This window comes from Canis aureus, chromosome 21, assembly GCF_053574225.1.
Source record: "Canis aureus isolate CA01 chromosome 21, VMU_Caureus_v.1.0, whole genome shotgun sequence".
NCBI lineage: Eukaryota > Metazoa > Chordata > Mammalia > Carnivora > Canidae > Canis > Canis aureus.
This window is the reverse complement of record NC_135631.1, coordinates 18,191,376-18,201,761: the sequence shown is the minus strand read 5'-3', so window position 1 is coordinate 18,201,761 and position 10,386 is coordinate 18,191,376. Positions and strand designations below refer to the sequence as shown.

Sequence of the window (10,386 nt, the reverse complement as noted above, 5' to 3'; positions counted from 1 at the left end):
AAGGGGCCACAGGAGCCTGGGTGGGCCAGAGCCGGTGAAAACAGAGGTCCCGAGGGGCTTAGAGCTAGTTGTGGAGCTGGGAGGTTCCCCAACTAATTGTGCTATAATCAAGCCAGACTCCATTGCTTTGAGAGAGCAGAGAAGAGAGGACTTAACAGTAACCAACATCTATCACAAAGATTTCTTTTTTTATTTATTTAAATTCAATTTAGTTAAAATATAGTGTAGTATTAGTTTCAGGAGTAGAATTTAGTGATTCATTGCTTACATAAAACACCCAGGGCTCATCAAAAGTGCCCTCCTTAGTGCCCATCACCACCTCCTCCCCTCCCCTCCAGCGACCCTCAGTTTTTTCCCTAGAGTTGAGTCTCTTATGGTTTGTCTTTCTCTCTCTGATTTTATTTTTTTATTTTATTTTATTTTATTTTATTTTATTTTATTTTTTTATTTTTCCTTCCCTTTCCCTATGTTCATCTGTTTTGTTTCTTAAATTCCACATATGAGTGAAATCATATGTTATTTGTCTTTCTCTGACTGGCTTATTTCACTGAGCATAATACCCTCTAGTTCCATCAATGTGATTGTAAATGGCAATTTACATTTTCATTCTTTTTGATGGCTAAGCAATATTCCATCATATATATATCTCACATCTTCTTTATCCATTCATCTGTCAATGGACATTTGGGCTCCTTCCACAGTTTGGCTGTTGTGGATATTGCTGCTGTAAACAGTGGGGTGCATGTCCCCTTTTGAATCACGATTTTTGTATCCTTTGGATAAATAGCTACTAGTGTAATTGCTGGGTCATAGGGCAGATCTATTTTTAACTTTTTGAGGAAGCTCCACACTGTTTTCCAGAGTGGCTGTACCAGTTTACATTCCCACCAACAGTGTAAGAAGATTCCCCTTTCTCTGCATCCTTGCCAGCATCTGTTGTTTCCTAAGTTAATAACAAAGATTTCTGATTTCTGATAGGAGGTGAGGACATCTATATCTCCACATAAATACATACTGTCAACGGAATTACTGTTAAAGAATAAACTCATACAGACATTAAGGGTTGTGATTAACACCTCTGGACTCAACATCAGGCAGACCAAGTGTTTTTCCACTTCCAACACTTACTAGTTATGTGACTTTGGATAATAGTCATTGTTGTCTTCTTCATTTCCAGTCCCAGCCACTAGATATCAAGAGCAAATGGTAGCCAGAAAAGGGAGACCACGCATAAAATATACTGCCAACTGGAAATAATCTAAGAAGAGAGCAAAATGCTCTATCATGGAACACTGTTTATAAAGCTGAAAAACTGGAATCAAAGAGAGTGGGGTGTTATCACTATGCAGTTTCTCCGTGTGTAAAAGAAGGAAAATAACAGGATCCAACCCAAAAAGTTGAATGAGTTAACTGTGAATAAAGCCTAGTATGTTGTGAGCCATTGTTATGATTTCGTGATTACTACCATTTAGTTTAGGTGCACAGAAAATATCAGGAGATCTCCTTGGAGGCTATATTCTTAGGAATGGAGTAGGAAGACAAGAAGTGAGGGGTTTGTACTTTTAACTTCATACTATTCTTTTTTGATTTTTTAAAAGATATTTATTTATTTATTTATTTATTTATTTATTTACTTACTTGCTTATTTATTTAGAGAAAACGTGAGTGGGGCTAGGGGCAGAGGGAGAGGGAGAAGCAGACTCCTTTCTGAGCCAGGAGCCCAATGACTCAGGGCTCTGCTCAGTCTCAGGACCCTGAGATCATGACCTGAGCCAAAACTGAGTCAGACACTTAACCGACTGAGTCACCCAGGCACCCTTCTCTTTTTACCTTTTAAAAATGAAATAAATAAAATATTTAAAACTATGCTACTGGACTTTTCATAATTATATAATATAAACATGTAGGATAATTCAAGCTCTGAGTGCATGGGACTTTGGATTTGGGAATATAAAGATGTGGCCTTTGATTCTGACCCTGCTGATTAGGTTATTTTGGTCAATATTAAGCTCCCTGAGCCTTAACTTTCTCAGCTTTAAAGTGGGTACAGTATCACCTACCTCATAAGATTAAATGCTATACTATAATGGAAGAGTCTTGCTTATACCTTACATATTGTCAACATGTACTGGTTTACTATTTTTATACCATCCCATCATCCCTTCTGTACTTTCTTTTCATTTTCATTGCCTCTTTTTTCATCACCCAGTGAAAATTCAAGTTGACATCAATGGAGAATAGCACAGAAGCCACAGAGTTCATCCTCTTGGGATTAACAGATGACCCCAATCTTCAGGTCCCCCTCCTCCTGGTATTTTTGTTCATCTACCTCATCACTCTGGTTGGGAATGGGGGCATGATGGTGATCATCCACTTAGACCCCCACTTCCACACTCCCATGTATTTCTTTCTCAGTAACCTCTCCTTCGTAGACCTGGGTTACTCCTCAGCTGTAGCCCCAAAGGCAGTGGCTGCCCTGCAGTCAGGGAACAAAGTCATCTCCTACAGTGGATGTGCTGCCCAGTTCTTTTTCTTTGTGGGTTTTGCCACTGCTGAGTGCTACCTCCTGGCCTGCATGGCCTATGACCGCCATGCAGCCATATGCAGGCCTCTTCATTACACCACCACCATGAGAGCAGGTGTATGTGCCCTCCTGACTGTTGGCTCCTATGTCTGTGGCTTCCTCAATGCTTCTATTCACACAGGAAACACCTTTAGACTCTCGTTCTGTGCTTCTCATGAGATTAATCATTTTTTCTGCGATCTTCCTCCACTCTTGGCTCTCTCATGTTCCAACACACGCATCAACAACTTGGTTGTCTTCTGTGTCGTGGGCTTCAACGTCTTTTTCACCCTCCTGGTCATCCTCATCTCTTACCTCTTCATATACATCGCCATTCAAAGGATACATTCTGTGGAAGGACGAAAGAAAGCCTTCTCCACCTGTGCCTCCCACCTCACTGCCGTAACCATCTTCTACGGAACTATCATCTTCATGTACTTCCAGCCCAGCTCCAGCCAGTCCATGGACACAGACAAAATTGATTCTGTGTTTTACTCAGTGGTGATTCCCATGTTGAACCCCTTGATCTACAGCCTTAGGAACAAAGACGTAAAAAATGCTCTCCGGAAAGTACTCAACAAACTTCACCCCCAGTCTGTAAGTGTAGGTGGGAAGTAGACAGGTAGCTGAGTGATAAACCTTCCCCCAGACCTAGATGCCATCGTGACTTCTGAGCTTCGGCAGATTGCAGACTTTTCTCCTCGAAGAACAGTGCTTACTTCTGCTACTTGGAGAAATCATGAAAGCAGCACTTGGAAATGTCTCACTCAGGAAGATAATCTTGTATTTAGTGAATAACAACTTGGGACATTTAAACTCTTCTTGCACTAGTTTCTTGATGTGATTCAAAGCAGAAGATCAGAGCGTGAATTGAATGCACTTAATTGGAAGAAATTTTCACTCACTATTAAGATTTGGTGTAAGGATCACATCATCATTGTATAATACTTATCAGTTGAAATGTACAACATTGTGCTTTCATATTTGGTCCATGAGTTTGAAAGTTAAAGTTTCTAATGCAGACAAAAGATGTTTAAATATTTTTAATAACACCTCTAGAAGGTTTTAACTCAAAGAACAGGACACACTATACCCAGAGTTGGATGACCCAGCCTTTAATCCTTCCAAACTCTCGCCCACATTCCTGCTTATTCATTGGTTGAGCACTTTTGTATTTTCGTAACTCCTTCTGTTAATGTGTTGGGATAACTTTGGTAGAAAACAATAAGCCACCTTTGTATGTAACAGTGTCAGTAGATAAATTGTTTAAACTTTAACCTGAATAAACATATCTTTCTTTAGAAAGCTTGCACTCTGTTCCATGCTTTTGGCCTTTGTCTAACATAATTACCAAAGCTTGCAGAAGGTTTGGAGGAAAAAGCATTTTTTCCAAGGGCTATGAAAGAGGAGATTTGTCTTCTGAATTAAATGCTGCATTTCTCAGCACCCTTAAGTTTGGTGAATCTATTATGAGTACACATAATAGCTTTCTGTGCCCTCTTGGCTTCTGTTTTTTCAATAATTCAGTTCACCTCTGGATCCCTGTTGCATTGCGATGTTCTGTAATTAGATGCTACAAGAATAAAAAAGCCCATAGAAATTTACTTCATAAATAGGAACAGTACAATGACACATAGGTCAAGTCCACCTTCAGGTCTTATTTTGGGTCCTGGATGGTATCTGCGAACGTGTGTGTGTGTGTGTGTGTGTGTGTGTGTGTAGGAGAGTGGTGATTAATTTTATTTCTCACATATCAATGGCTTGATGGTGTTTGCAGCCACAATTGGTCCAAGTCACAGGATATTTCATGATATCCAGATCTCAAAGACAACAACAACAAAAAGAATTATTTTAAATGTGAAAACCAGAAATATGGGTGGGCAAACTCAGGGAGCTTAGAAAGTCAAATTAGTTTTGAGATTATCAAACTCATTATGCACAGAGCAGCCTCTGTGTGAGGAGAATGGATGGTGGGTCTTGTGGAGAGAAGAGCAAAGAGAGAGTTTTGGAACTGAGGCTGATCTATAGGAGAAACTTCCTCTGGCACATGGCCATTGCCACCTAACAAGACCGGGAGCTTCTCCTGGATCCAGCACCTCAGTTTAAGCAGAAAAGTGTGTGGCTCTCTTAAGAGTTAAAGACCCGATGCCTATATATCTCTCTTTCCTGCTGAAGTCCTCCCCAACTAGTCTAACAATTGACTGCAAATGGGTAAAAGAACTAGTTCTAGCGTCAAGAGCTGGATGAAAATCCTTACTCTTCTTAATCAAGTGTGTGACCTCAAGAGTCACTTAATCTCTTTGGCCCCAACATATGGTAAACTGTGAAGATGACAAAATAAAGTACTTGAATGTGCCCAGCACAATGAATGCATATTCAATACAGCGGAGACTCACTTGGCTGTCCTTGTGCGCTCCACTTTGAGCTTCTGAGCTCCCGCCCTCTCTCCACCCCATCCAAGTCCAAGTTTTTTATTTCTAGCCATTGCTTAACTTCCTTTCTTCCGAGCTGCCGGTTCTACATCAGACACATTTCAAGCTGGTTTTACGCGAGCATTCATTTACAGAAGCTACTCAGAAGGAGACGGCTTGTCGCCAGCAAGACATTAATTTTCGGAATCCACGTTCCTGTGGGGAGCTTTGCACTTCCACATGGAAAATCTGTCAAATGGAGACTAAATGCCCATTTGGTTATTAACAACACCCACCCTCCCCCTGTGGGGCTGGTCTGATGAATGGGAGGCAGTGAGTAAGGCTTGTAGCTCAAGGGAGTAAAGGAGTAAAGGCACAGGGAGACTTCCTTCCTGAAATGGCCAAAAAAGAGAGTGAAAACACATCAATCAGGCCAATTATTTATATCGGGATAAATTGCCCCTTTGAAAAAGGATTCATGATTGAATTACTCTAAATACGGGGCTCCCTTTTGTGCATTAGATGATTTGTTCAGCTTTATGTATGGGGAAAGGAAAATTAAAATATTAGGAGTCTTTGACAATTGAAGCTAACATGACAGAGCCATGACTTCTTTAGCCTTCAAAGAGCCTTTAAAAATAATCTCGACCGACCCTCTCATTTTACAGCTGACAATCCTGATTCCCACAGTTTAGCTTGCTTCAGCTCACAGAGAACCAAGTCTTATTAGACTCTTATTCATCCTTTACATTCTATAAAGTTCCTGATGTGTCAAGAGACATTTTTACTTCCATTGTTTGCCACCAGGTAGATTTTTTGTGCTTCGGTTTTGCAATCGAGGAAACCAGAGCTTTGAAAAGTTAGCTTACCTGCCTACTACTAACAAAAGGAACCAAGATTTGAACATTAGTTTTTCCTTCCCTGCCCAATTCTCTAAGAAAGAACAAATAGCCTTATACTTTAGTATGTTTCAACAGAGGACTTATTTCATGTATAAATCATTTACAGTCTTTCATGATAAGTCCCTGTGGTGTGGAAAGGCGCTGTGGAGAATACAAACAAATATAAGACTATAAGATATAATTCCTGCTCCAACAAAGCAAATCCTCCTGCACATATGGTGACCGATGCAATGCACTTTTGAGATTAATGACTCAGTATTGGATAACTTTGTTGGCAAGAATTCTTCCTATACTCTATGCAACATGAATGGATCAGAGCACATGTGTTTTCAGCCTTGAGAATTGGAGTTGGCTCTTTGAATGCTGCAGCCCACAGAGAGAGCAAGCCTCAGCCAATGTTTACTGGGCATTGAGCATAAGCTGCAAGAAAGGCATGGCGTGAGGTCTGCTCAGGCCATGTTCAATGCCATTCTTGCTTCGGGAGTAGCTTGCAAATGTGCAGTAAAACAAGGCACGTGCTTCTAGATAGATGGCAATTCGAGTCATTGGTGGTCATTGTCAATTGGGCAGAATAGGAAATAATAATTAGAACTCTTCAGAAATTAGACAGAATTCTGTGGGTAGGGAAAGCTTTTTGGAGGAAGTACAATGTGAGCCAAGCTCTGAAGGGATAATGTAGAAAGAGCCCAGACATCCAACGTAGGAGACAGCTTCTCGTTGAAACCTTACCACTTACTAACTGTGAGACTGGCAGGAGTCAATCATGGAGCCAACATCCTCCTCATCAAAGAGGAGATTGTAGCAGGCCACACCATCCTCAAGGACGTGGTAAAGTCAAAGGAGATCATGGACAGGAAAGTGTTTTTAAAGTTGCTATCCTCTCGCTAATGTCAGTATTGCCACTGACAAATCATTAGCAGAGCTGAATGGAGAGTTTCTGACCAACAGGGACCCACCTGAACCCAGGGAAGGCAGATGGGATTGCACATGGCAGGAGCTTCTTTCTGTTGTCAGAGGCTGTAGGAAAAGCAGACCACTCAGACAGCAAGTAGATGGACCACCAAACCCTCAATCTATTACTTCTGGAGGCAGCTAGGACTTGTTCCCATCCAGCTGAATGAAGGGTCTGGGCCTATGAGAATGATTGTGTCCCTGTAGAAAAATCACTTTCATTGCAAAACTTCCATAGGATCTCCCCACTTAGCTACTCAGATCCAAGCCCAAGAACCTCATCTCCTATTCATGACAAAAGATTTCTCTGTTGTTGGTCTGTGATTATTTCATAAGGTATGTGTATATGTGGTGAGGTGAGGGGGGGTTAGTTTTTGCAGTATATTTAACCAGCAAAAAGTTAGTGTCTATATATGTATGTATACGTATGTGTATATATATTAAAACTTCTTACAATTCAGTGAGAAAAAGCCTAATAGAAAAACATAAAATCGAGTTATTCACTCTATTGTTCATGTTAATTTTACTTATCTCTAGTTTGGGATAGTGATGAGCAATGCTGATGTGAACTTTTCACCACGTGTCCCAAAGCACATAGGCAGTCAGTTCTCTAGGGTATGTGCATTTGGATGAAGAATTGCTGATCCATAGGTAAATAATTTGGTGCTGGTCTTGGAAGTAGTTGTACCAATTTATATTTGTATCAACAAGTGTGTGAGTTCCCACTGCCAACACTTGATGTTACTGGGCTTTTAAATTACACCAATTTGAAGAGAGGTTGGTGTTTTTAATTGTTGGTTTAATTGTATTTTTTGATTACTGATGAAGTCACACACACTTTTGTGGGTTCTTTTTTCTCCAATCCTTTCGGCCATTTTCCCATTGCTATGTAAAAATAAAGCAAATCACAAACAGATCCAAATGCAATTACGGAATGAATATTTCTGCTTTATTCCTGACTTGGATGCGGTCTATATTGATGTTTGCTTTGTAACTATTATTAAACTCAACCTAAATGTTTTATGCACTTTTTGGAGTATATATATATGTGTGTGTGTATGTATAGACACACACATATATATGTATGTAATCACAGTGAAAATGTTAAAAAAGGAAAATGAAACATAGTTACTATATTCATTCCTATATTTCATCACAGAACTTTATGTACTTTTTGGTTATGTATCATGTTGTGTACTTTTCTGTATAAGATGTATTTCATAATACAAATGTTAAAAAAGATACATCCAACCAAGTTCCTATATATAAGAACTTCATAGCATACACTAAAGTGGAGACAGCACTTACCTATAAATAACTTTAATTCTATGTAGCAAATGATAAAAAACAATTAGAGATACATATAAACTGTTGTGGTAGAAGGCAGAAAGAATAGATTCCTGGTGGAGGGGCAGGTGGGCACCAAAATGAAACGTTTGTTCTGGACAAGACGCATGCAGTGAAATGAGAATGAAGCTATGCAGATGTATTCAGCAAAGTGTTCTGTTTGTCTGGAATGTAATATTCATGAAGAGAAGTAATGGAAAATAAGTTTGGAATGCTGTAGGCTGGTGCCCAAAACTTGAAGGAATATTCTCTTTCAAAAGTTAAGATTTTCCAATTTAAACTTTTTTCAAACTCAACTATGGAAAGTCTAGATATCTTGCAAAGGTCAGAAGTAGAGGTGGAATCCCAACCACTGTAGACCATTTAGAACAGTCTTGCTCACGCACCTATGTTAAGGCAAAGCATTTGTTTACTTCAGGCAAAAATTGTTCAGCACTTTGTATGTGAGCACGTATCCACCTAAAAAATTATTTTAGCTCTTCTGGTAGCAGACATTGGTCATTTTTGAAATGCCCAGAATCCATTTTCCTTCTTGTTCTGAGATTTATTTATTCATTTCAGGAGAGAGAGACGAGAGAGAGAGAGAGAGAGAGAGAGAGAGAGAGAATGAATAGGGAGAGGAGCAGAGGGAGAGGGAGAGAGAATCCTTAGCGGACTCCCTGCCCTGAGATCACCACCTGAGCCAAAGTCTGATGCTTAACTGACTGAGCCACCCAGGTGTCCCCATGTTCCTTCTTAAAAACATTTTGACTTTCTTTTTTGGAGAATGATCTCATAATCACTGGGTTGATGGGAGAATACCGTGTCCTCCCAAGGCTATGGGAGCTAAAGCAAGGGGAACCTTTCCTTCTCTGCCCCTGTAAAGAGATTCCTACAGGGAAATGCATAGAGGTGCACCGAGGGCAGGTGTGAGTCCTAAGCTCAGTCAGTACAAAGTTCTCACTCTCCCAACTTTGAACCTGAAGCAAGTGGTACATATACCACATGAAGGCTTGCTTTCATGAAGTTCATTTGCCCCAGTGATGGGATTTGGGTCAGGTCATTGTCCAGACAGGACAGTTTCTTTACTCTGACTTCTGTTCCACAGTCCCCTGCAAATGCCCCTGGTTCCTGTTTTTTAGCCAGTAGCCCATGAATTCTGTGAACCTCGTGATATCCTTTTTTTTTTTTTTTAAAGATCTTATTTATTTAGGAGAGAGAGAGAGAGAGAGAGAGAAGCAGGCTCCATGAAGGGAGCCCGATGTGGGACTAGATCCCAGGGCTTCAGGATCACACTCTGGGCTGAAGGCAGGCACTAAACCACCGAGCCACCTGGGAATCCCCTTGTGATAGCCTTTTAATTACCTCCTTTTCCCCTTTATGTTAGCCTGAGTTGGTCCATACTAAGACATATCTAATATATCTAGCATGTGGGAAACACTCCACCAGGGATTGGATAGTGAACGAGACAAGATCCCAACCTCAAAACATTGAGAAATTGAGTAGAAATGTAAAATGTTAAAAGAACAAGAAATAAAACCCTCAATAGTACAAGAGAAGTCTGTAAGCATTTTAACTAGCAAGTCAGTAGGAAAATGAATAATGCAGAGAAGGCATCGCCATAAAATTTATCTTACTAGCAGAAAGAAAGTAATTACCAAGTCATCCATTCTGTAATCATGTTTTCTGGCTAACAATGCTGATTAAGATCTAGAATTATTGGTATAGAGATGAAAGAGCCCTCAGGGCTATTTTTGTACCACCATCACATGCTTCAGGGGAGGAAGTTGAGGCCCCAGGAGGGGAAGTGGTCTTATGTCCAAGAAGTGGCTGAGCCAGATCTCATGCCATGATCCACCACTGCAGACCCTCACACACCGCAGCTGCCCTGGCCGGTGGCCAGTAGCCATATTATGCATGTGAACATCCACTTTTGCTTCTTCCTGGATGTTGACATAATCACTCTTTGTCCTTATGAATACCTTACTGGTTCTCTCCTCTGATAATGGTCCCTTTATACCTGAGTGACACGTGGACTTGGCTACAGCTGGAGGGAATGTCCTATCTAAGAGCAAACATGTTTCCTTTCTCATTAATTATAGAAGACCTTCTCTTTGGGTCCTTAATTAGTTACCCTTCACATTTCCCCTCTTCAATTCCAAGTATGTCTTAGGTTGGTCATAGTGTCTCCCATAATGGATGCCACCTGGACCTCATAGCTGAACTCCCCAGA

At 40.5% G+C, this 10,386-nt stretch overlaps 1 protein-coding gene across 1 annotated transcript; it reads left to right on the top strand.

Annotated features, from left to right (window-relative positions):
- The first annotated feature begins 2,211 nt into the window (after window positions 1–2,211).
- On the top strand, window positions 2,212–3,788 carry LOC144293405 (olfactory receptor 5B21-like). Its single transcript, XM_077864492.1, has one exon. The coding sequence runs from the start codon at window positions 2,231–2,233 to the stop codon at window positions 3,179–3,181; it is 951 nt and encodes a 316-aa protein (XP_077720618.1). The 5' UTR covers window positions 2,212–2,230; the 3' UTR covers window positions 3,182–3,788.
- The last annotated feature ends 6,598 nt before the right edge of the window (window positions 3,789–10,386 follow it).

Excerpts from the sequence above, each read along its gene's own strand:
- LOC144293405 (XM_077864492.1), top strand. The coding sequence starts at position 2,231 with ATGGAGAATAGCACAGAAGCCACAGAGTTCATCCTCTTGGGATTAACA.